Below are 27,224 nucleotides of genomic sequence, written 5' to 3'. Positions count from 1 at the left end.
CACAGACACAGACACAGACACGCACACGCACATGCACACGCACACACGCACGCACACACGCACACACAGAGCTTGTATTCCTATACTTGTGAGGAGATAATTTTTTCCCCCGTACAAATTAGGGCTGTCAATCGATTAAAATGTGTCTTGTCGAGAGAAGCATGACAATTAATTGTCACTCAAATAATTGCGATTAACGATTTAATTGTGTTTTTGTCGTTGACAATTACATTTCTGTTTGTCTTGTTGGCTTTGAAGTTGCACATGGCAGATATGACACATAACCTAAATATACAAAGAAATGACTTGCATATTTGACAACTTTACACTTTAAAAAGACCATTGACACGATTATGACAATTATGGCAAAATAATTGCGATTAGATAAATTAATTGCGATTAAACGATTATGTATTAATTTGTAACAGGCCTCCTCATGGAGGTTTGTTCATTAGCAGCATCGCTTCCTAACCACGGCTCAAACATCACAGCGCGTTAATCGCGTATCCCAAAAAACTATACCGTTAAAAGGAATTTGCGCTGACTTGTTATTGTCACGTTAACATTGACAGCACTATTATAAATCTGCCATGATGACTCCATCTCGGAGAGGGGGGGGCTTACCAGTGACGGTGGCCATGTTGGATCCGATGGCGAAGGACTGTGTGGTGGCGCCGGCCGCGTCCGAGGCACTGGTCAGCAGCTGGAGATACTCTAGAGCATCTGCATACTCCCTGCACGCACGCACACACACACACACACACACACACACACACACACACACACACACACACACACACACACACACACACACACACACACACACACACACACACACACACACACACACCATGTTTAAAAGATGTAATACTCTAGTCTAGAGTGTCTGCATACTCCCTGCACACACACCATGTTTAAAGGATTTAACATAAAGTATAAAACATAATCCAGGATTTAAAATAAATGTAGCTCCAGACAGACAGACAGACAGACACACACACACACACACACACACACACACACACACACACACACACACAACCCCTTGACCACACCATGAAAATACTGTAGGAGATCACCAAAATGGATCTTTAATTGAAGTTTGCGTCGCATAACTTTCTCCATCCGACAGTAAATGGTCCTTAAATGTGCACGGGTGTGTGCATGCGTGCGTGCGTGTGTGTGTGTGTGTGTGTGTGTGTGTGTGTGTGTGTGTGTGTGTGTGTGTGTGTGTGTGTGCGTGCGTGCGTCCATGCGTGTGTGTGTGTGTGTGTGTGCTCACCCCTCTCCCTGGCTGCTGCTCTTCTCTCCTCTAGGCTGGGCTACACAGTACAGAGCCTTCTCCAGGAGATGTTCTCTGAAGGCCTGGGTCACCTGGGCCAGAGGGTCCACTGGAGAGAGAGAGACACAATAAATGGTGCATTTATATAGAGGCTTTATCCAAAGCGCTTTACATAGATAGTGCATTACATTCACCCATTCACACACACATTCATACACCGATGGCAGAGGAAACCATGCAAGGCACCAACCTGCTCACCGGGAGCAACTAGGGGTTCAGAGTCTTGCTCAAGGACTTTTCCACACCAGTGTGTGTGTGTGTGTGTGTGTGTGTGTGTGTGTGTGTGTGTGTGTGTGTGTGTGTGTGTGTGTGTGTGTGTGTGTGTGTGTGTGTGTGTGTGTGTGTGTGTGTGCGTACCAGTGTTCCCAGCCTGGCTGTAGATGCTCTCCTTGGGGGTGCTCCGTACGGCCCAGTCTCCGTCCACGAAGAACCGGTGGCCCAGAGGGTGACAGAGCCACTGCATGGCCAGAGGGACGCTGCCACTGGAGGACAGGCAGGCCTGGCGGGCACTGCTCAGGAACACACGCTGTGAGGGGACACACACAACATTTAACCAAAAAGTCACAGTTACAGGCGGCCGCTACTCGAAACTTGTAATAGTCTAAGCCAGGGGTCTTCAACAGGGGGTCCTCAGAGTTACTACAGGGGGTCCTCCAAATCTTTGTGTTATAGAAACTTTATTTTCTTCCTGAGAACTTTTAGCCAAAAATAGCAGATCTACAAGCTCACAACGCCTCGCGCTGCGAGGCGTTGTGAGCTTGTAGATCGGCTATTTTGGGCGAAGGGGTTTGGTGTAGAGGGTAATAAGTGCAGACTAAGTATAGAGTGAAAGGTCAAGTTTATTACTAGGATCTCCTTTTAGTCGACATTGGATTATAAAGCAAAAAACAAAAAAGTGTGTGTGTGTGTGTGTGTGTGTGTGTGTGTGTGTGTGTGTGTGTGTGTGTGTGTGTGTGTGTGTGTGTGTGTGTGTGTGTGTGTGTGTGTGCAACAGCGCCCCTCCCTTAACATGTGTGGTCAGAAAAGGTTACTGCAGGCTACAGACCCGGAGACAGACAGACAGACATACAGACATACAGACAGACAGACAGACAGACCGACCCACACACACGGCCACGTATAGGAGCGTTGTGACCACCGCTCAAAAACTAAATCCCATGACTGAAACATGTTGTATGGCTCATATCCTCAGTGGCCTTGTGGGTAGAGTATCTGCCCTGCAAATAGGGAGGTCTGGGTTCCCTTCCCGAACCGGATCATCTCAAAGACTAAAAATGGGACACAACCCTGACTCCCTGCAAGGGTTGGATTGGGGGTAAAGGTCCCTGCGACGTACTGGCGTCTGTTCAAGGGGTGGACTTGTACATCATGTCCAGGAGGTGTTACTTTTACATCAAGCCACCTCACTCTACAGGAGATTAGGGCTCTCACGATTATCACATTTTACATGACGATTAATTGTCACTCAAATAATTGCGATTAACAATTTAATTGTGTTTTTGTCGTTGACAATTACATTTTTGTTTGGCTTTAAGGCTTTGAAGTTGCACATGGCAGATATGACACATAACCTAGACATACAAAGAAATTACTGACATATTTGACAATTTTATACTTAAAAAAGAACATTGATAGTGGAAATAGCCGATCGCATCGCAACGCGTTGAGCTTGTAGATCTGCTATTTCCACTATTTTTCACTTTAAAAAAGATCATGAACATTTTTCAACATGGAAACGATTAGGACGATTATGAAAAATAATTGTGATTATGTAAAAAAGAAATTGCGATCAGACAATTATGTAATAATTGTGACAGCCCTACAGGAGATAGGCTACATGGCTCGGCAGGGATTACTCACCAAAATCTTATTAGTCCCACCAGGATTACATGCAGAAAAAGGTATTGAAAAGTCAGCTAAAAAAAGTCAGCACGTTGCACATGACCGTTGGCAAAAAAAATACCCAAAAAAGAAGCTAAGCATTGTGAGCTTGTTAAATGGCCTTGTTCTGCTGCTCTTGTGCGAGACCGTCATAGGGAAAAGAATAAAATAAACTGTTCATCATTTATGATGAAACGTGAACAGTCCCCAGCTTCCACCGTGGACTGAAGACTCACCTCTTCAGACTCCACCTAACCCCATAGCACTTCTGTAACACTCCACCTTCCCTCGATGACCATACGTGAAAGCTAGATAGCATTTTTAGGTTTTTTACTGATTTGGTGCGTGGTCTACCTATGTTATTGTTTTTCTAGATTGATATTCCTACGCATTTGTTGTATTGTTGTTGATCTATTGACATATTATCTTGCATATTATCTTGCATATTATCTTGCTTATTATATTGATTTATTACCTCCTTATTGTAAGTCACTTTGGATTAAAAGCATCTGCTAAAGGCCTAAAGTGTAAATGTGAACACGGTAGGTTTTCTAACAGCGGTGATATATTGTTGCTCTCCCAGTGTGTGGAGCCTGATGTCACTCCAACAACACACTGTACTTTATGAGTGAGTGACAAATAAACCCTCCGGGGATCCAGAATCTACAGTAACGTTGTCAAGAAGACGTCAGTTAAAATCCTAACAGTCTGGGAAATAAGCTTACTGCTCACTCAGTCTCGTACAGCGTAGGAAGGAACACAAGACTGGTGGGGAGAGAAAAAAACACAACACCAAACACAGCAAGGCTGTTTCACTCTGACAGGCAGCAGCAGCAGAGCATGGGAGTGTTGTACGGATTTATAATGAAGCAGTTTAGGCAGGGATTGAAGCAAAACGGAATGTTTCCGTTAGACCAGGGGTCTTCAACGTTTTCAGTCCAAGGACCCCTTGGTTGAGAGAGAGATGAAGCAGGGACCCCCCACTACCTTTTCATAGATTGCATATTGTTTCATCGTTTGGCGGTGTATTTTGGATTCATGTCAATTTGTGTTTTCAGATATTTAACCACTTCAGCCATCATTACCTAATAAACTTGACCTTTTATCTGTGCTTAGTCTGCTCTTTTTCCTCTCTACACCAAACCTCTTTACCGAAAATAGCGGATCTACAAGCTCACAACGCCTCGCAGAGCGAGGCATTGTGAGCTTGCGTTGAAGACCCCTGCGTTAGACCAATTCCCCATCTGCGATTTGCAAAAAATATCATGAAAGTCCACCACCCTAAACAATTAGCGCAGATATGTACGATAATAACATTACGATGGTTATTGTTTCCAAATGTATGTTCAACTGCGTTGAAGAAATCACAGATTGAAGGCTTTATCTTTTGTGAAATATCTGAGCCCATTAGGGTCTTTTATGGAAGATTCTTCTGAATATGTACAGAAGCATGACATTCTGTGTTGTAGAGGGTATGCTCGTGACATCATCATCATACCCAGAGGTTATGCAGAAACGCGTGGCAAAAAAAGACTTTCTGGCCATGACAGCCCATACATCCAAGCAGAAAAGTCCTATCTGATTGCATTAAACAACGGTAAACTCACTTTTCCAATTGCCACCCACTTTGCCACTCGCTTGATTTTACCAGCTAAATGGTGCAGACTAGAGCAGTAGTGTTAACAGGGCTCCCACACATTTTTACCAATGAATTTCCAACACTTTTCCAGAATATTTAAACCAATTTCCAGGCCTATAAAAGTCATTCAGCGCAATAATGGGTCTGTTACTCCTTTGAATAATGCCCAAAGGCAGGCAGTGTAGCAAAAATAAAGCATAGAATGGTATGCCCGGATAGCTCAGTCGGTAGAGCTCTCGCCTTTGTACCGCAAGGTCATGGGTTCGATTCCGGGCACCGCCAACTCAGCGTATGAGTAGCACGGCTTGGCAAGTCGTGCGGCAAGTACTGGGAGCTGATGGTAGGTGTGGCGCTCCACCTCAGCAGTCCATCTCCCAGGGGTCTAGCGCATTGTAACGGGGACAGACTCCCGCGTGTTACCGGCTGATACCGACAATAAGCCTCTCCCGACCTACTTTGAATGGTATTATGGATAATGGTATTATGGATAAAATAAAGCATAGAATGGTATTATGGATAAAATAAAGCATAGAATGGTATTATGGATAAAATAAAGCATAGAATGGTATTATGGATAAAATAAAGCATAGAATGGAACCAAATGGACCCGTACAGACAGTTATGACAGCCGTGACATGTTTGCATCAAGTGACAGCTGCGAGCACCCGAAGGGTGCGAACTTCTAGTTGCATATATTAGGCGAAAAAGGTACATTAGTTACATATTTCGTGTAATGTTATACGTGTTTTAGAAAAACTATGCATAGCTAAATATTTTTCCATGACTTTCCAGGACCCTTGATCAATTCCAAAACTTTTCCAGTACTTTCAAGGATTTCCAGGAATTTCATGGCCGTGGGAATCCTGTGTTAAAGTTACAAAGCAGCTGGCCTCTACGACTGTATGGAATTGTGGCGATGGAGAAACGTAAGCTAGAGCTCTTCACGGGTACCTAAAAATGAACTGAAATGACTGAGAAATGTCCATAGCCATAGGTAGCTAGGTACACACAAGGTCTGACAACAATGCCACTAGAGGGCACCATCCCCCCTTTTATTTTTGCCAATGGAAATACCATAGCATCATATAAGAACTGTTACAAAAATAAACACATCATATCATATGGATACGAAGCTCATATGGATCTACAAGAGTGCCGAGCTGCGAGCTTGTATATCTGCTATTTTTCAATAGCTAAAGCATGGGTCTTCAACGGGGGTTCCGGGACCCCTAGGGGGTCCTCAGAGTTACTACAGGGGGTCCTCCAAAATTTTTAGTGATAGAAACGTTTTTTCCTCCTTTTTTATATTATATAATATATCCATATCCATATTCCGTGAACTTAAGCCAAAAATAGCAGATCTACAAGCTCACAACGCATCACGCTGCGAGGCGTTGTGAGCTTGTAGATCGGCTATTTTTGGCACAGAGCTTTCCAGGCTTTCTGGGGGAAAGCCTGGTGTTCGTTCACTACAGGCCGTTTGGTTTCCGCCTAGAGCACGGAAACCACTAGAAGAAGCGGCGTCGCTTTGGTTTGGTTCCCTCCGTTTGTTTCCCCAATCCCTATTAAAATGCTGGAGTAGCCTAGTGTAGTCTTGCCAGTCGCTAAGAGTTGAACTAAAAGATGCATATACCAAACAAATTTTTCAAAAGCAAAACTACTCTGCATCAAGGAGTTTATTAGGTAGGCCCTAAAAGTAAGTCCTTGAGTGCAGGGGAACATTTTGGGTTAAAACTGAATCCGGTTTGATCTTTCCGGCAAATTGTAGTCCTTTGAGGACTACAACATGACGTGTTGTGGTTTCCGCTCCAGACCGGTTACCCCAAAAAGTGAAGTGATCCCAGACTAGTTGGAATCTATATGGAAACAGGTTGTGGGGATCCCTGCTTCATCTCTCTCTCAGCTAAGGGGTCCTCGGCCTGAAAACGTGAGCTAAAGTATAAAATAATTCTGGGCCTAAACGGGATGATAAAAGCCCACTCACAGAGGTGAAGTGCAGCATCCTGGGCAGGCTGGCCTTGACGCGCAGCGCGGCAGAGACGTAGACCTCTCCCAGGGTGGCCACGGGCAGACAGGAGCCTGCACACTCCGCCAGGTTGACCGCGTTCAGCGCCATGTGCACCGCCGCCAGGTGGCTGCCGTTCAGCTTCCCTACACGGGCACACACGGAGAGACAGAAAGGGACCAGTTACTTAGACACACACGGAGAGACAGAAACGGACCAGTTACTTAGACAGCCTTCAGGTGAATGTTCTGCAACCAGGGTGCGTCACAAGGGGGGGAAAGTGGGACTGAGTTACCAGGGCCCAAGGTGGAGGGGCCCTAGTAACTTTAGCTATTGAAAAATAGCAGATATACAAGCTCACAGCGCGGCACCGAGCTTGTAGATCTGCTATTTTCTTGAAAAGTCGTGAAAATGTGCGCAAATCTTTGAATATATGTTTTTTTTAAAGCGAACATTTGCAACTCAAATTTTGCTTCTGGGGGGTCCCTGTAACTAAATATTTTGAGATGGGGGTCCATGGCCGAATACATATCATCTTGAGGGTCCTTCACATGAAAACCTTTGAGCACCACTGACATAGAAACATACGTTTCTTGCACACATTTTCACGACTTTTCAAAAAGGGTTAGGGTTAGGGTTAGGGTGCCGCGCTGCGAGCTTGTAGATCTGCTATTTTTCAATAGTTAACATTCATGGGGGGCCCGCAGTGAATCCTTGTACCCAGGGGGCCCAGAATTTGGTGTGACGCCCCTGTCTGCAACTACAGAGATTTAATCTCGGAGAGCTCTGATGTGGCTAAACTAGATGTTCACTCCCAATGTCCACCTTAGCCTGTAGCACCTGACCTAGCCTTGGCACCCATGCAGGCTTATGCAAAGGTTCCAATGTCATTTAGATTAGACCAGTCATGTGCCCGGAGGTGTGCGATGAGGGCCTGAATGTAGGAGTCTCAGAAGTAATGTTGGAGAACCCAGACCGGTGCCCGTTGGGCAGAACAGTCACCATTGATTGTGCAGTTGTGCAATAGCCGTCTGTCTGGCCCTCTTTTATGCCCACAAATGGTGTTCTGTGTCCAGGCCAGTCTGTGATGTCATCTCCAAATTTGGGCATTAGTAGTGAAGTCAGTCAGTGATGTCAGTTGTGCTTTGTTGATGTCAGTTCAGCATTGTTACCATGGTGGCATGGGTTAGGGGTATGGGGTATGGGACGGGTATGGGTTAGTGGAACAACCACCGGTCATGTGCAGCTGGTGAGGTGGTGGTAGACCAGTGTTAGTGTTAGGGTTGGGGTATGGGGTATGGGGTATGGGTAAGGGTTAGTGGGACACCCACCGGTCATGTGCAGCTGGTGCAGGCGGTAGGTTAGGGTTGGGGTTAGGGTTAGGGTTTATTACCGGTCATTAGGGGTGTGAAAGAATATTCTATATTCGAAGATTCGTTCGAATGTTAACAATAAAAGAATATTCGAACGTAAAAAATGGAGCTTCGAATTAATTTATATTTAATTAAAACAAATCTACCGCACTTCTCGCGAGATTCTGGGCGCATGGAACGTTAAAAGGTGGCTGGCCTCGCAAGGCAGAAGTCTCCATTCGCTGCTGCAAAAGTGGGTTGATCTACAAGTCCACAATACGTCGCTGATCCAATACGTTCATTACGTTGTGAGCTTGTACATTAAGGGTGCCTATTTAGCGACACCGTCATACAGCGAAGAATAAACCTCCAGCTGCTTCACTTTCCCTTCACACTGTCACTGGCCGTCACATGTCGGAGTGGAGAGATGCACTCGTCCGCCTCGCAGACAGTGCACAGTGCAGTGCACACACAGTGCTTTTAAACTGGCTCACGTTGATTCAGAATGATTAACGAGTCGAGCTGAAACGGGCGACTCATTTAGTAGTGACGGGAAGGCATACAACAACGAGACTTCTCCACCGAAAACACTATAAAAAAGCATGGATTTCTTCTCTCACCGAGTCAATCTCCCCGCACGCAGCCACGCGGTAACGGTAAAACTTCCTCCGTCACTCACACTGCTCTTGTAGACTACCCAATTTTGTTCAAACCAAAACATAATCCATTGGTGTGATTATAATTGCTCATTTCATGTCGTGGCTGTTCCAACTCAACTCAATCACAGCTGCTGTGAGTGAGGCACGCTTTGCAAGACGATCCGATTCTGCTCTAACGCAGGCACGTGCACACATACATCAAACGGGGCTTGAGCCCCTGCCCTTTTAACAGAGAATTGTCCACCAAAAGGCCCTTTTAGAAATGTCAGCCCCTGCCTCTCTTAACATTCTTTGCACGTCCCTGACCAACGCGGACCTGCACACAGTAAAAAAAAAAAAGCGATAGAAGCGACTGTCTAGAATAAACAGCTTCGAAGTGCGAATGCTTCGAATTATTCAATATTTTCGAATATTCGAATTTATTCGAATCAACGGTGGATTTTCGGGCGAATATTCGAATGCTATTTTTGGCACATTTTCACAGCCCTACCGGTCATGTGCAGCTGGTGCAGGCGGTAGGTTAGGGTTGGGGTTAGGGTTAGGGTTTATTACCGGTCATGTGCAGCTGGTGCAGGCGGTAGGTTAGGGTTGGGGTTAGGGTTAGGGTTTATTACCGGTCATGTGCAGCTGGTGCAGGCGGTAGGTTAGGGTTGGGGTTAGGGTTAGGGTTTATTACCGGTCATGTGCAGCTGGTGCAGGCGGTAGGTTAGGGTTAGGGGTTAGGGGTTAGGGGTCAGACACCCACCGGTCATGTGCAGCTGGTGCAGGTGGTAGGTTAGGGTTAGGGTTAGGGTTAGGGTTTATTACCGGTCATGTGCAGCTGGTGCAGGCGGTGGTAGACCAGGGCGGCGTCCCGGCAGCTCTTGCGGGCGTCCTCCTGGCGGGGCGGGTCGTGCCGCAGCCCCCCGGCCCGGGCGGCCAGCCAGCGGCCCACCCAGAGCCGCTGCAGACACAGCCGCAGCAGGGCCCACAGGGCGGCACAGGACAGGTCCAGCTGGGAGGTGGGCAGCGGTCTGCCCAGGGCCTTCATGCACATCCACAGGTTCTGACTGGCCTGGGCAAAGTCCCCCTGGAAACAACACAACACCAGAACCACAGGATGAAAACACCACTAGAACCACAGGATGAAAACACCACTAGAACCACAGGATGAAAACACCACTAGAACCACAGGATGAAAACACCACTAGAACCACAGGATGAAAACACCACTAGAACCACAGGATGAAAACACCACTAGAACCACAGGATGAAAACACCACTAGAACCACAGGATGAAAACATCACTAGAACCACAGGATGAAAACACCACTAGAACCACAGGATGAAAACACCACCAGAAGCACACAGGATGAAAACACCACTAGAACCACAGGATGAAAACACCACTAGAACCACAGGATGAAAACACCACTAGAACCACAGGATGAAAACACCACTAGAACCACAGAATGAAAACACCACCACAACCACAGAGTAGGGGTGCAGGAAAAAATCGATTCGAATTCGAATTGTGTTTCTAACATGGTAAGATTCAGAATCGATTCTCATTTTCCAAAAATCGATTTTTGTATTAGATATTATTTATTAAATATTATGATTTTTATGATTTTTATTTTATGATTTTATTACGATAATGTATTAGATATTATGTTGTGTTTGTACAAGTTAAAAGAATGTGTGCAAGCATGAAAAATTCAGACATGTGTTCTTGGATTTACCTTTGTTTGTTTACATTATTGCAATAAGTTGATAAAACCTTTACAATTATAAAAGCTACGTAAATGTACTCTGCTTTCATGCCAGCAGACTGGAGTAGATCCTGATATATGAATTGAATAGAGAATCGTTTTGAATCGAGAATTGTTTTTAAATCGGAAAATAATCGTTACTGAATTCGAATCGTTTGGATTTGAAAGAATCGAAAAAAAATTGTGAATCGTGACCCCAAGAACCGATTCTGAATCGAATCGTGGGATACCCAAAGATTCGCAGCCCTACCACAGAGACTGACCATGAGAGGAAAGAACCATCCTAGTTTCTATAGTTTCAGTGTACAGATTATAATGTTTTGATATTGTATTTTTTAGACTGATGCCAAGTCCTCTGTTCTCAAATTGTTCTGAACTGAGTACACCAATGTGAACAAGCCATAGTGCTTATTAGAGGACCTTGTATCTGAACTGTTCTGTCCTCTGCTCTTCCTATACAAACTGCTAATAAAGTATTACATCAATCAATCAATAATTCTTGGTTTACCTACGGTATAGTCCTAGTTTACTGAGGCTCTACACTGTCTCTCTGCATTTGATGTACAGTATGTGTTTACCTTCCTTATATAACGCACTTCCGGAATATATGGCCGCCCGTCGCCCGCTGTTGCCCACTGTTAAAATGCACTGTAAGTCGCTCTGGATAAAAAGCGTCTACAAGGCTAAAGGCCTACATTGTAAATAGTTAACAGTTAACAGATGTTGTCTTACCCGGGCCAGGTCCAGGTCGGCCTGCTTGCGGTGCCTCCAGAACAGCACAGAGGATCCAGAGTGGGGTCGGGTCACCGGCTCTCCGTAGACCAGCAGGCGGATCAGAACACCCGACACCAGGACCCCGTTGAGCAGCCATACCAGCAGGGTGGGCAGCATCCAGTCCAACCAGCCCCAGGACTCTGAACAGAGGTACACACTTATATTACTATACAATACAGCATCCAGTCCAACCAGCCCCAGGACTCTGAACAGAGGTACACACTTATATTACTATACAATACAGCATCCAGTCCAACCAGCCCCAGGACTCTGGACAGAGGTACACACTTATATTACTATACAATACAGCATCCAGTCCAACCAGCCCCAGGACTCTGAACAGAGGTACACACTTATATTACTATACAATACAGCATCCAGTCCAACCAGCCCCAGGACTCTGAACAGAGGTACACACTTATATTACTATACAACACAGCATCCAGTCCAACCAGCCCCAGGACTCTGAACAGAGGTACACACTTATATTACTATACAACACAGCATCCAGTCCAACCAGCCCCAGGACTCTGAACAGAGGTACACACTTATATTACTATACAATACAGCATCCAGTCCAACCAGCCCCAGGACTCTGAACAGAGGTACACACTTATATTACTATACAATACAGCATCCAGTCCAACCAGCCCCAGGACTCTGAACAGAGGTACACACTTATATTACTATACAATACAGCATCCAGTCCAACCAGCCCCAGGACTCTGAACAGAGGTACACACTTATATTACTATACAATACAGCATCCAGTCCAACCAGCCCCAAGACTCTGATGAGAGGTACACACTTATATTACTATACAATACAGCATCCAGTCTTATATTACTATACAATACAGCATCCAGTCCAACCAGCCCCAGGACTCTGAACAGAGGTACACACTTATATTACTATACAATACAGCATCCAGTCTAACCAGCCCCAGGACTCTGAACAGAGGTACACACTTATATTACTATACAATACAGCATCCAGTCTAACCAGCCCCAGGACTCTGAACAGAGGTACACACTTATATTACTATACAATACAGCATCCAGTCCAACCAGCCCCAGGACTCTGATGAGAGGAACACACTTATATTACTATACAATACAGCATCCAGTCCAACCAGCCCCAAGACTCTGATGAGAGGTACACACTTATATTACTATACAATACAGCATCCAGTCTTATATTACTATACAATACAGCATCCAGTCCAACCAGCCCCAGGACTCTGAACAGAGGTACACACTTATATTACTATACAATACAGCATCCAGTCCAACCAGCCCCAGGACTCTGAACAGAGGTACACACTTATATTACTATACAATACAGCATCCAGTCTAACCAGCCCCAGGACTCTGAACAGAGGTACACACTTATATTACTATACAATACAGCATCCAGTCTAACCAGCCCCAGGACTCTGAACAGAGGTACACACTTATATTACTATACAATACAGCATCCAGTCCAACCAGCCCCAGGACTCTGATGAGAGGAACACACTTATATTACTATACAATACAGCATCCAGTCCAACCAGCTCCAAGACTCTGGACAGAGGTACACACTTATATTACTATACAATACAGCATCCAGTCCAACCAGCCCCAGGACTCTGATGAGAGGAACACACTTATATTACTATACAATACAGCATCCAGTCTAACCAGCCCCAGGACTCTGAACAGAGGTACACACTTATATTACTATACAATACAGCATCCAGTCCAACCAGCCCCAAGACTCTGAACAGAGGTACACAGACCGTTATTACTATCTATATTATTATACAGCCATACCAGCAGAGTGGGCAGCATCCTCTCTCTCTCTCTCTCTCTCTCTCTCTCTCTCTCTCTCTCTCTCTCTCTCTCTCTCTCTCTCTCTCCCTCCCTCTGTGCCGTGGCTGAGGCTCTGTCCCTCGCCCTCTCTCTCTTTGTCTCTCGCTCTTCCTCTCTCTTTCTCCCATTTGTTCTCACGCTACCGTGAGCAGCGTGTCGCGGCGGCATTGTCATTCATTATTTAATTCAATATATAACTATTTATATACTGTATGCCCCTCCCTCCCATCGCAATATAAACACTTCCCCACATGTGTGTGCAACCCCTCACAAATGCTCCTCTCATCGCGCACACTTATTCTGTTTGGTAATGGTTTTGTATCTCAATGTGTCTTCTATGGGAGGGAGGCTGTTGGACGTGCATAATTTGTGTGTTGCGGGCGGAAGCGGGCGGACAGGAATCGTCTGCGGGGTCGTGTGGGCGGTCAAAAATGAAATCATTGCGGCGGCGGGCAGGAGTGGTCAGAAATCAAGCAGGAGCGGGCGGTAATGGGATTAAAATATCAGTCCCGCGCAGATCTCTACTATATCTGGAGGGCCGAATTGTCATGTGAAGCTTGACCAATCCTCAAAGTATGGTCTCATTGGACATTTTTAATCATCCAATCATCAGACCGGGACGGACGTTACACACATATTCTGGATGTACGGGATAGATAAAACCTGTTCATTCTGGACTGGAATGACCATATATGGACATGAACGTGACACACACGGGACACACAGGTACGGGACAGATAAAACCTGTTCATTCTGGACTGGAATGACCATATATGGACATGAACGGGACACACAAAGCCACTCCTTGGAAGCGGCTTTCACAGCTTCAAAAAGGCTGAGAACCATAGATATATATTCCTATCCACGGCTAACCTTATTCCATTCCGGAATGAGTGAGTCATCATTATTGGGAAATGAATTCACGTAAAGGCATGTGTCTGCCAGTCAATCTAAGCTAAAAAGGGGCATGAGCCAAAAGAATTGCAATAGTAATGGTTCAAGGTTTTTTTTATGATCCTTAGGGTTATCCAAAACACATGTTAAAAATCTTCCAAAATATTCTTAGTGGATCAAGGTAAATTCAGAGGTCCCTTCACTTACTATACAGGAAAAAAATACCTAAAAAATATATTCTTTAAGTAGCATGTGAGGGATCTAACTAGGAGTTTTTCATGATTCTGAATCCATTGCAAGCATTTGTTTTGCATGAAAAACATTCCTCAGGCTAAAGATGGACCCCAAAAAAGTGTGAAAAGTGATGACTCGTCACTAAACCATCACTATACTATACATGTAGTGTTGTGGGTCCGTTTTTGGCCAGAGGAATGTTTTTCGTGCAAAACAAATGCTTGCAATGGCTTCAGAATCATGAAAAAACCCTAGTGAAGGGACCCAAACTTGAACCCCCTGAATTTATCCACTAAGATCCACTAAGAATATTTTGGAAGATTTTTAACGTGTTTTGGATGACCCTAAGGATCATAAAAAACCCTGAATGATTACAATTGCAATTTCTTTTGGCTCATGCCCCTTTTTAGCTTAGATTGACTGGCCCACATTATGAGCAGACACATGCCTTTACGTGAATTCATTCCCCAATAACGACGACTCATCCAGTCAATCCGGTACACCTTCCTTTCTACTGTAACTCCTTTTTTCTGTGGAAAACGTCTTGACCTCCGACCTCCCAGTAACTGACACGTCACCACACGTTGCCAGGTCATTCATTACACCGTTTCTCAACTAGGTGTCGAGAGAGAATAAATACCAACCAGACAGCCTTTTTTAAATCTTCACTTTCCTACATGACTAAAAGCAGTTGAAAACCTCTGCCCTACTTGATCAAACTATGTCATCACACAAAAGCATCAACAGTAGCAGATCCACCAGGGGTGTTGTTGCCTGGATTATTCATGAAGCTTTCCCGGAAGAGAAAGATCCCATGATTGGCCGCTAGTTGTGCGGTTTTCCCCCCGCGAGGTACCAAAAAGATTTTTTCTCCCCTGGACTCCATTCATTTTCCTCTTTGATTTTCTAACCTTAATAAACATAGTCATAAATACTTTATGGTTTCTGTCGCTAGTGAAAAACTGCCTTTCAATTACCATGATTTGCGTTTTGTGCAAATATGGTCCCATTTATGTTAAAATTGATGATAAAGTTGCGGGGGCGTGGCCAACTAAACTGATACCAGCCGGCTGTGTTCTTCTTCGTGTGCTTTATTTCGGGAGGCTCAACACCACATTCTCCCATGTATCCCTGCGGTTGCACGTGGCCGTTGGCAGCCAATAGCATTCCTTATGATTCCTGAGGTACCATTCAAACAATGATGGCGACACCCATACAAGGGACAAAAAAGCGTCATTTTCGCAGTCTATGAGATCCACAAGCTGCTTTTGAATCCTGAAAAGTAATAGTTTTGGACATGTCACTACCCCCTCCCCCTCCCCCCATACCTGTGATGTCCAGGCCCAGCATGGCCCTGCCCGTCCCGTGGCCGCTGGAGCCGGCAGCGCTGGCGCCCCCGGTGGCGGCGGTGCCACACAGCAGGGCAGCCAGCGGGTTGAGGGACAGGAAGAGGAAGGTGAAGGCACACAGCGCCATGCGGGAGCGGTCCAGCATGCCTCCTACACCACCGCTGCTACTGCCCCCTACTGGTGGGCTGTCCAACACACTGGGCTGGAGAGAGAGAGAGACAGAGAGAGAGAGAGAGAGAGAGATAAAGTCACAAAAACACAGCCAGCATTGGGAACCAACCTATCCTTCTCAATAACATAAGCCAAGGGGGCAACTTTGATGATAGAGAAGGCCTCTATATTTCCACTCGCAGTCCAGAGGACCACTGTATTTCCACATTCAATCCAAGTTCAAGTCCAAGCCAGTTTATTGTCTGTTTACACAGATATTTGTTGTAAAGTGCCAGCCTACGAGAAACACTAAAAGAAATACACCACATTAAAAGAAAACACATAGACACACATCCAGAGGGCCACGTTGCATATACTGGGAAGCCTTATCTCTGTATTTTTACTTTTTTCGTAAATGAATGCCTTACTTCATCATTCTGTCACACAAAAGTAGCAAAAATAGTTGATCTATGTTCTAATTGGAATCCTGAATCGTTTAACTTAAGTACAAATACATTGGACATAAAGCCAATACAACTGTAATAGGCCTCTAGTCATGATGGGTCAAGTTTGCATCTTTGAAATTGTAATAACTGAAATCAAATAATATATCAATGCCCGGATATTAACCTGCGGGCCACAAAAGAGAAGGTTAATCACGTATATTTTCCAGGACTTGTCCATTCAAATCAACAGAGCTTTATTGGCATGTTTCCATCCAGTCCCTGATGTTTGCGCCACTCAGCTGTTCTTGACAGCTGCGTTCGAAAAGACCCGCCCTAACCTGCCTCTGATTGGCCGACTGAACTTCCGTTCGGTCGGAAAAGAAAAAAGGTTGTAATCACACAAAGATTTGGCAGCCCCCCCATAGTAACTCTGAGGACCCCATAGGGGTCCCGGACCCCCTGTTGAACACCCCTGCTCTATGTGTATGGTTACCATGGTTACCTTGGTGTCCTCGGCCATGGGGCTGTCTGGCTCAGAGTCGCTGCCACAGTGGGAGGAGTAGGAGGAGGGGGAGCCCACGTCGGAGGCAGGGGGCGTGGGGAGCTCCGCCTTCACCTCGGGGGTGGGGCCGTCCACCTCCATGGCCACCAGGTCCTTCAGAGACTCTGAGGAGGAGAGAGAGAGAGAGAGAGAGAGAGAGAGAGAGAGAGAGAGAGAGAGAGAGAGAGAGAGTTCTGATCAACAACTCACTCAACGCTTAGATACGTGTTTCTAAAACGTTCACATTTCAAGTGGAACCGGTTCCATTTGTACACTGTCAGAGTTACAGACTTGAATGGGTCAATTCACCCTTTGTCAAGTCCCACCCCAAGTCGCTCTGTTACTAAGTGGGACAAAAAAGCCAGGGAAGACTATTTTTATAATGGAAGTGAATGGGAAAAAATGTTAAAGTACCAAAAGAAAAACATCTACGTGATATTAATAAAAAAGGAACAAAAAAGTACAATAGTACAGACAGAGAGAGAGAGAGAGAGAGAGAGAGAGAGAGAGAGAGAGCAGTGCATCTTGGGTGACTCGCACTGACCAGGATGTTGTGGAACTATAGGCTCGCCCTCAACATAAAATGTATTTTAATTGTAATTCTGCCCATTTAAAATATGTGTAGTGTGTACCCAATCGAATATCTTAGTTACATCGATATCATTCATGTGAACTAGTTTGTTGAAGCTTATTCATTATACTTATAGAAATCGCTAATGACCGCGCTGCGCCGCATTGCGCCGCGTCCGTACCGCGCATGACCGCACCGCGCATCACCGCACCGCAGTGAAGAATGAAAGGACTTTGTCCCACTGCATAACTCCGCCCCCGGTAGCAAAAGTGAATGATTTTTCTGGTTGACCAGTCTGGGACCAATCAGAAGGCTGACAAAGGGTCCATTTGGACCCCTCTAAAGGAACCAACAAAGTCCCTGGAATCCGCTTTGAGAACCCCTGTCTTAGCTCAAAGGCTTCGAGCCCCCTCAGAGAACAGAGGCTGGCAAAATACTAGAATAATAGACAGGAAAAAAATAAAATAATAGACAGGTAAAGGATTTGCTTATTAATAGCTGCTCCCACTCTGATGTCTCTTTGAGGTATAGATAGATTTGGGAGGCTCTCTCCATTCCGACATGTCGCCACTCCGAAATGGACTTCTTATTGTCGGAGTGGCGACACTCCCATGGGCCTAAGGTTTAGGGTTAGGGGTAGAGATAGGGTTAGTGTCGGAATGGAGACATGTCGTAAAGGAGACATGTCGGAGTGGAGAGACTGACCCGATAGATTTGTGCCTTAGAGAGGCAGAATGTACTGTACTTTAAGTGTACAACATGAACTTTGTATACAGGTTGTTTTTAATCCTGTTATCCTCCTAGAATTCCACAAACCTCCGTCACCAAAACCTGTCCTCAAAACCGCTCTATCTGCTCTGCCCGGTTCTCCTCATTGGCTGGAGCAATTGATTGAATTTGCATACAGGCATGATTAACCATTAGCATATGCACAAAAGAAAACACGTTTATTGCGTTTTTATGTCAAACACCGGAGATTCAGAGTTAGTGCGCTATGGGACCTAACATCGCTACGGTTACAGCCCCGCAATCTATGGGATGGTTGCTGCGCAGCTGCAGCAGAGTGCCGGCCATTGGAATACAGAGAACGCTAGCGCGTGCGTGCGTGTGTGCGTGCGTGCATGTGTGTTTGCACGTGCGTGAGAGTGTGTTCGCAGTGGGAAATGAAGGTTGTAGAGGAGAGATCACAGCAGGGTCAAGAACACACCTCTCTCTCCTCAACCTGTCATTTCAGTTCTTTTTGAAGCTACAGAAAAACTTTTAAACGCACCGCTTCAACGAAAATTACAGTGGTTTATGTGATCAAGCTGCTGCGGCAGGAGAAGAATAAATGACAGACGACGGGGACGAGAGGAACTCACTGTTTTTCTGAGCGGCCATCTTGAGAGCGATGTTCTCCTGTTTGAGCTTCTGGTTGGTCTGCTGGATGTAGCGGATGTAGTCGATGGCTTTACGCAGCACCGCCGACTTGTTGAGCTGTAGGAGAGACAGAAACAAGCTTGTTGAGCTGTAGGAGAGACAGAGCACAGAGACAAGCTTGTTGAGCTATAAGAGATACTATAATACGGGGGTGTAAATATCGTCACTGCCGGGAAGAAACCTTGTATCTCCAAGTTTCAAATGTGTACGTTTCTTCGCAAAGCAAAGCCCTGCTTCATCATACAAGGCTGTCGCACAACAGTAGTGAAAACAGCAGATCTACAAACACACAACGCCTCGCACCGCGAGGCGTTGTGTGCTTGTAGATCGGCTGTTGGCAACGGACCCCCATCTCAAAATATCTAGTTCCAGGGACCACCCAGAAGCAAAATTTGAGTTACGAACGTTCGCTTTAAAAATACATATATTCAAAGATTTGCACACATTTTCATGACTTTGACTTGTTTTGGCATATTACATGTTTGCCTTTCAATTCATTTTTTCACATATAACATAAACAAACAAACACAAAACAACACCGACAGAACGCAACACATGTACTGTACGTAGTCACCGTATGAGCTTGTAGATCTGCTATTTTTGAAAGATCATGAAGATGTGTGCAAATCTATCTACAGTATATCAAAGCAAACTTTAGTAACTCCAGGAAAGCAGAGCGTCTCTACCTTGGCCTCGGTGCCTGCCACCAGGTCCTTGAGCTCTAGTCTCTCTACCTTGTCTCTACCTAGTCTCTCTACCGTCTCTAGTCTCTCTACCTTGGCCTCGGTGCCCGCCACCAGGTCCTTGAGCTCCAGGATCTTGTCGTTGATGGAGGATCGGTAGCGCTTCTCGATGGCGTTGTGCGCCGTGCGCTTCTCGCCCTTGTGGGGCACGCCGCCCATGTGCTTCCCGCTGATGGCGATGCGGTTGATGGGCAGCTTGTCTGCGTCCACCATGGTGAGGGGCATGGTGGTCAGGATGGTGCCTCCGCCCATCAGAGCCTGGACGGGGAGAAAACAACAGGAAGGGACTGAAACATGTTGGCCAATTTGCACAGTTCATAGACTAGTTTATTTTGGTATGGAAATGGTCATAGAACTGCCTATTAATAATCAATAGGTTTTGGGTGTCTGGTAACGGTATTTACAATGTAAGCCGCAGTGCAAGGCCGTTTTATATGTATGGCACATTTCAACAACAAGGCAATCGCAAGCAAAGGAAACGCAATAATACAATGACACTAGGATGCATGAAACTAAATAAGTAAAATAAGATACAATTACAGTGTACCCAAGTACCTGTCAAAATACTTTATAAACATTAAGGATGTCCATAATTACAACACCAGAGGCAGCGCCACAGATCACTTTCAACCCAGAGTCAAAACCAACAAAGGGTCAAACTCATTCTTCTGCTATACCACCAACATGTGGAAAGCCTTACCGAAGGCCATAAAGGAGTGTGGATCACTAGCATCCTTTAAAATTGCCCTGAAAAACCACTTACAGGCAGCAGCCGTTCGCAACTGGTAAAAAACAAACCTAGCCCAACCCTACCCTCCCCTGCCCCTTCTTTGTATATACTTTCTGTTTGTTTAGACTTACTGTTTTCTTTTTTTTGTTCTTTCTTTTTAACTTCCTTACATATCTACTGCATAGTACTGTGTTCTATTCGTCTGTCATTCAATGTTATATGAGATACTTTAATGGTTTCCTGTGGAAATAAGCTTAGTCTTTTCATGGATCTCCTTTTAGGAGACCTTGTACCAGTGAACTGTACCGTCATGAAACTGTACCTTTTCCTATGCAAACTTCTAATAAAGTCTCTAGTCCGAGCGTTTCGGGCAGAAATTGTGCACTTAACGATAGCAGCATGTAATTTGGCACACAGTTATAACATGCCATATGGAACATTCTTGGCTAAAATAAGTAAAATAATACAAAAGATAAATATACTTTAAGTAGCATGTGAGGGGTCAAACTATGTGTTTTTCTGGATTCTGAATCCAATGCAAGCATTTGTTTTTCACGAAAAACATTATTTTCCGAGAAACGTCCCCACAAAAATAAAGTGATGACTCATCACTAAACCATGGTTTTATGGGGGCCTTTTTTAGCCCTAAAAGGCGAACTAAAGGCAGCGGCAAACAGAAAGGTCTTTAGTTGTGATTTAAAAGTAATAAGAGTGGCAGCAGACCTGATGTTTTCTGGGATTTGTTCCACAACTAAATGCTTCTTCCCCACATTTTGTTTTGTTTTTAAGGACAGAAAGGAGTCCTTTCTCAGATGACCTGAGAGATCTGGATGGTTCTTGATATAGTTCAGACATGTATTTTGGCCCTAAACCAACCAGTGGGTTTAATCCATTAAAACCTGGGAAAGCATCCGTGTCATCTTAGATTTCAGCATTGGCTATTCAAAAAACGCAGATCTACAAGCTCACAGCTGCACTAACCTGCAGGGAGGTGGTGGTGGAGGTGGTGTTGGGCAGGGAGGTGGTCACTATGCAGTTGTCATGTTTCAGTGTGGTGAGAAGAAGAGACTCTGCCTTGATGAACTGGGGCTGCAGCAACACCTGACACATGCAAGCACACACGCACACGCAAACGCACACACACGCACACGCACACACACGCACACGCACACGCACACGCACACACACACACACACACACACTCACACACACACACACACAAAGGAATAAAGAGAGCATGTCAAACATTTTGATATTATCCACATCAATACTAGTCTCAAGAGCCAGACTGATTCCTCCCATAACGTTCAGATGCTTCCATCATAGAGTCTGGAGCAAAGGAAGCTCTGGGAAGCTCTGGGAATGATCTTCTGTCTAATCCTAATCACAGATAGGTTTACCACTTTCACCATTATTTCATGCTTTAACTACTAAAAGAAATAGCAGATACAAGCTCACTTGGTGCCGCACACCAAGTGCTGTGCTTTGAGCTTGTATATCTGCGAGCTTTGTGAGCTTGCTATTTTTGAAAGATCTTGCAAATCTTTGAATATATCTTGTTTTTAAAGCGAACATTTGTAGCTCAAATCTTTCTTTTTACATCTACTTTGAGATGGGGGTCTGCGGTCAAATACATATAATTCTAGGGGTCCTTGACATTAGAAACTTGTTGAGCACCACAAATAAAGAAACAGAAAGTTTATCAGAAAACCATTACAGCTCATCCGACACGAGCGTTCCTGTGCTCGTATGGAGCGTCAGCCATTGCGTTACGACGTAGCCTGAACCAGTCATCAAATAAATAATAATAAAATGTGTTTGGGGGGGGGGGGGGGGTGGAATGGCCGCGAAACCTCGCTCGAAACCGGAGATTTCCTGCTGTTACCGCCCTGCTATGCCCGTAGATCCCGGAAATTTAATTAGCTTTAATCATTATGAAACAATTAAAAGTATCGCTGTTTATTGCCGATTCGGACTCTTTAGGCCCGCCTCCTAACTGTATCCGGACGTATTTCCTGTTTTGACCGGATCTAGGTTTCCGTATCCATTGTAAACAAGGAAGCTGCTGCACGGCCATAGCATGGTCTTTTTTCATGCAGATTTTTTTATTTGGAAGCTGTTATGATTCTTTTACCCGCCTGGCATATGATCTGCGCACATATCGTCTGCTATGTGCGCGAACGTGCCCTCGCAGGACCAAATCGCATAGCTCGGCCTTTTACATGAGTTTTTCTGTAAACAGTGGCAGATACAGCCTGACAACGGATATGTCTTTTTCCAATGGGATTGTTTTTTTCGAAGTCCGGTCTACAATGCTGGTACATGTTACATGCACAGATCGTGCGCGATGCGCGCACGTGCCCACGTTAAAAGGTAAGGACAATTTGGCAGTTGCTGAGTTCAGCTATGTTTAAAATCGCAGCAAATTAGTTAATGAGATTTCATCGCGTCGCGTCGCATCGCTCGCGTCGTGGGCACTTGAAAAAAAAAACTCATTTATCTTGAGAGGACCAGGAAAACGGTCCCCACAACATCATCCATTTCTCATATTCTACTGTACTTGTGGGTCCTCACAAGTACAGTAACACAGACACACACACTCACACGTACAGGTACTTGCTGCACATGGGGGGCGATGCTCTGGATGGGGGTGCTGTGGCTGGTGGTCAGCAGGGCCGCGGTGCTGGTCAGCCCCTGGACCGCCGTCTGGATGCTCATTGGCTGAACCCCGGGAGGGGACGACGACAGGCTGACCATCGGTTGGCTGCTGGCTTGATTGACAGCTGGGGGGGAAAAAAATGGGAAACAATAAAGCGTTGATTCGACACCCCCTTAACCACTTGAAAGGTATTGTTAAAGAACTCACACAGGAAACAGGATAAACCAGAATCAGTGCTCTTCCGAGCACAGGTCTCCACCAGGTCAGGTAGGTTAATATTGTGGCGTCTTGGTGGCGCTATAATAGGCCAATGTGAAAAGGGTGCCATGTGTTCTTGAGAATTTCAAAGCTATCAGTCACTCATCTCACTGTGTAAATATTTTGTGAACGAATCCCCAAGATAATATGCCTATGGAGATACAGTATCGTTGTTGTCGGGTGGAAACCTTGTAATATGTCCAAAACCTTCCTTTTTTTTGTTATTATTTTAAAAACTACCGTATTTAAAATAGCCGATTTACAGGCACACAACGCTATGGTTTGTTTGTAGGCCAATAGATGAACTATAGTACCCAGCAGCCCTATCTAAACACCCCTAACATTATGGTTTGTTTGTAGGCCAATAGGTGAACTACTCTTATCAGTGGACTGATGAGTCAGTCAGTGGGTGACCTCTGACCTCCTTATCAGAGGGCTGGGCACCGCTACGCTACGGTCATCAGGGTTGAGTCAGCCAGCGCTTACTGCACAATACTGTGAACCTACACACACACACACACACACATACTGTGAACACACACACACCCCCACATGGACACACCTCCCTCATAACATGGTCAAACTACACACACCCACATGGCAGAGCAGCAGCAGTGAGACACACAGGAGTTCTATAGTTTTTAAACTTTCTGTGCCGTGTGTCCGAGGCACACCAAAGGACACGTCAAACTCCTCTATTCATATCCACAAGGGGCAGCCCCGGTAAAGAAACCATCATTCGAACACGGAGGGTTCCCAGTTCGATCCCGGGCTCCCCCAGAGTTAGTGTGGAAGAGTCCTTGAGCAAGACTCTGAACCCATAATTGCTCCCAGTGAGCAGGGTGGTGCCTTGTGCCAACGGTGTATGAATGTGTGTGTGAATGGGTGAATGAAATGAATGTATGTGTGAATGGGTGAATGTAATGCACAATATCGGTGCCTTTTTGGCTTGTACTGTAGGCTTTGAAGTTGCACATGGCAGATATGACACATAACCTAAATATACAAAGAAATTACTGACATATTTGACAACTTTACACTTAAAAAAGAACATTGATGGTGGAAAGAGCCGATCTACAAGCTCGCAACGCGTTGTGAGCTTGTAGATCTGCTATTTCCATTCTTTTTGAAAATGTTTGAAAATATGTCAACATGGAAACGATTATGACGATTAATAGACACAATAATTGTGATCATGTCAAATAATTGCGATTAGACGATTATGTAATAATTGTGACAGGCCTTCTCCCAGCCATGTGTCTGTGAGCTCTGTTCACCCCCAGCCCCTCCCACCACCACCACAAACAGACTTTCTGTGTGTTTTCTGAAGCTGGTCGTCACCACAGCGAAGCCTCTCTCTTGTTTACAGCCCCATGCCAGCGGCGTAGTGGCAGTGCCACCTGACCGAGGGCACAGTGCCACCTGACTGAGGGCATGGTCACACACAACATGTCAAGAGGCTTCAGAAAGCGTATCACAGACCTGCATCGTAATGTAATGAGTAGAGCCCGACCGATGCCATGTTTTTTGACCGATGCCGATGTTTGCCGATGGAGAGTGCTAGACTACCGATTGCCGATGTTTAACCGATGTTTTGTAATAATATAAAATAATAATAAATAGCCTACATTTCTAAAACTTCAGTGGTCCTTGAGGGGTTTCCAGGTCAGGTGGTCCCCAGCAAAATGTAGGACATTTGGTAACCAAATGGACCCTTTGTAAGAACTTTAACTCATGAATGTAAAATTAAACCCAATGGATCCTTACGGGCAACGACAATATATTCTATGTTTTGGGTCTGAGTGGCTAAATGTCATCAAATGGTGGTCTAACATTACTCTGATACATCGGAGAGATAATAACCGATGTCCGATACGGACATTGGGGTCCAAAAATGACCGATATATCAGTCGAGCTCTAGTAATGAGTGTGTGTGTGTGTGTGTGTGTGTGTGTGTGTGTGTGTGTGTGTGTGTGTGTGTGTGTGAATGGGTGAATGTAATGCACAATATCTGTAAAGTGCCTTGGGTAAAGGCGCTGTATAAATGCACCATTTACCATCCATGCGGATTATAGTAACACGTGTCATCATCACTATTGTTAACATCCTTAACGTCCATGTTGTCTCTACATGGTCACAGCAGCTAACACACACACACACACACACACACACACACACACACACACACACACACACACACACACACACACACACACACACACACACACACACACACACACACACACACACACACACACACACACACACACACACACACACACACACACACACACACTTTGGGATAATAAAGGTATCTATCTACTATGTAGAACTGTGATTGACAGCTCCCTGTATTGACAGGAACACATGGCAGCAAACTCAGTAGCCTGAGGTCATAGGTCACAGGTCAGAGGACACCAATCTCAAGGTCTACCCCTCCAATTAGCGCTATTCACGGCCCGCCCACTCAGCAACTTCCTGGTGCTGAAGTCACGTTTTGAAGGGTAAAACCCTGCTAAAAGCCCATAGAGTTAACACAGAAATCGCAAATTTAATGCAATTTCCGAATAGTAAAGTATAAAATACGACTAGCATGATCAAGAACACAAGATAGTAAAAGGCACAAAGCGTTATAATTTACTTTACCGTTCGAAATAATGATTTGTTGGCTTTAAGTCCAGCTATTTCTGTGTTATTTTACCCTTCTAAACTGACGCTATTTCTGTGTTATTTTACCCTTCTAAACTGACGTCAGCACCAGGAAGTTGCTGAGAAATTTGATGAGTGGGCGGGCCGTGAATAGGGCTTATACATCTTCCTACATGTTGCTTACACTGGGTCAAATCAATCATTAGAATGACCAGAACTCTGTGCTGCCTTTACTCCAGTGGTTCTCAAACTTGTACATTTGAAGGTCTCACCTTAACTCTGACAGTATACAAAATGGAACCAAAAGGACCCGTTACGGTCACTGTACACTGTCAGAGTTATGGGTTAATTTAGAACCCCAACCCGCAAAGTCCCTGGAATCCACTGTGAGAAACACTGCCCTACTCATACTTTCATTGACACATCATGTGACTTTCTAGACACCTGCTGTGGAGTTCAACATTGGTCAGCTTTGACCGGGCGTCAGCCAATAGGAAAGGACCGCCACGGGCTGACCCCACTCCCACTTTGGCAGCCATTTAGCTTGCAGTGAGCAAAACCACTCCAATTTAAGCCAAACAAACTACCGGAGCACCGGCACAACACAACACAACCGGCACTGGCAACATGGGAAATTGGAAAATGTACAAATTAAAATCAAATAATTGCAATCAGGACGATTATGCTATAATTGTGACATCAGGCCTGTTAGTCTGGACTAAGAGGAGTTGTGGATGAGGGGTGTGTGACTATTCTATTATTATTATTATTCCTCCTCTCATGTGTATGTCAGGTCACACAAGCTGCTGTGACAACACTAAACAGACCATAAATAAAGGCCTCTTGGTTTACGACCGCGTGGAAGTGGAACTGCAACCAAGAAGCACGTGAGGTTTCCTGGAAATGTGTGTGTTTGTGTGGTGTGCGTGCGTGCGTGCGTGCGTGCGTGCGTGCGTGCGTGCGTGCGTGCGTGCGTGCGTGCGTGCGATCGTGTGCGTGTGCGTGCGCGCGTGTGTGTGTTATTGAAAGGGATAAATACAAGGAGGGGAAGTCCCAGGATCAAATAACTCAATCAAATCACCCTTAAAGTGTTAGTTCACCTATTTTTGACATGAAGCTGTGTGAAATACTTGCCATTAAAATAGTTTTTACAAATGTATTAATTCATTACCAGAGTCCTGTGGTCAGAGTTCTGGTCAGTTTTAGATGAATATAAAGTAGTTCCGGTGATTTGGCAGGGGCTCATGGCCCAATCATTAAAAATAGATGAAACCACAAAACTAGCTTCATTTGTATTGTTGACCTATTTCTACCAAATAGATCAA

General features: G+C 45.1%; 1 protein-coding gene across 3 annotated transcripts in view; it reads right to left on the bottom strand.

Moving 5' to 3' along the window:
- srebf1 (sterol regulatory element binding transcription factor 1) overlaps window positions 1-27,224 on the bottom strand; it is a 56,816-nt gene that overhangs the window by 15,106 nt on the left and 14,486 nt on the right. For 2 of the 3 annotated variants that reach the window (XR_013961905.1, XM_080723575.1), the window contains exons 3-14: window positions 22,938-23,116; window positions 21,315-21,434; window positions 19,637-19,861; window positions 18,803-18,917; window positions 16,832-16,995; window positions 15,713-15,935; window positions 11,362-11,543; window positions 9,686-9,947; window positions 6,847-7,013; window positions 1,700-1,868; window positions 1,283-1,391; window positions 625-734 (exon numbers count right to left, since the gene is read on the bottom strand). Coding sequence is in view for 2 of the 3 variants with exons in the window: in XM_080723575.1 (XP_080579701.1) it covers window positions 625-734; window positions 1,283-1,391; window positions 1,700-1,868; window positions 6,847-7,013; window positions 9,686-9,947; window positions 11,362-11,543; window positions 15,713-15,935; window positions 16,832-16,995; window positions 18,803-18,917; window positions 19,637-19,861; window positions 21,315-21,434; window positions 22,938-23,116 (2,025 nt within the window). In the remaining variant the exon portion in view is untranslated. The remainder of the gene's footprint in view (window positions 1-624; window positions 735-1,282; window positions 1,392-1,699; window positions 1,869-6,846; window positions 7,014-9,685; window positions 9,948-11,361; window positions 11,544-15,712; window positions 15,936-16,831; window positions 16,996-18,802; window positions 18,918-19,636; window positions 19,862-21,314; window positions 21,435-22,937; window positions 23,117-27,224) is intronic. The other variant, XM_080723576.1, reaches the window with a different exon arrangement.

The sequence above is a fragment of the Nannobrachium achirus genome (genome assembly GCF_963921795.1).
Source record: "Nannobrachium achirus genome assembly, chromosome: 4".
Lineage (NCBI taxonomy): Eukaryota > Metazoa > Chordata > Actinopteri > Myctophiformes > Myctophidae > Nannobrachium > Nannobrachium achirus.
This window is presented reverse-complemented; position numbering and strand designations above follow the sequence as displayed.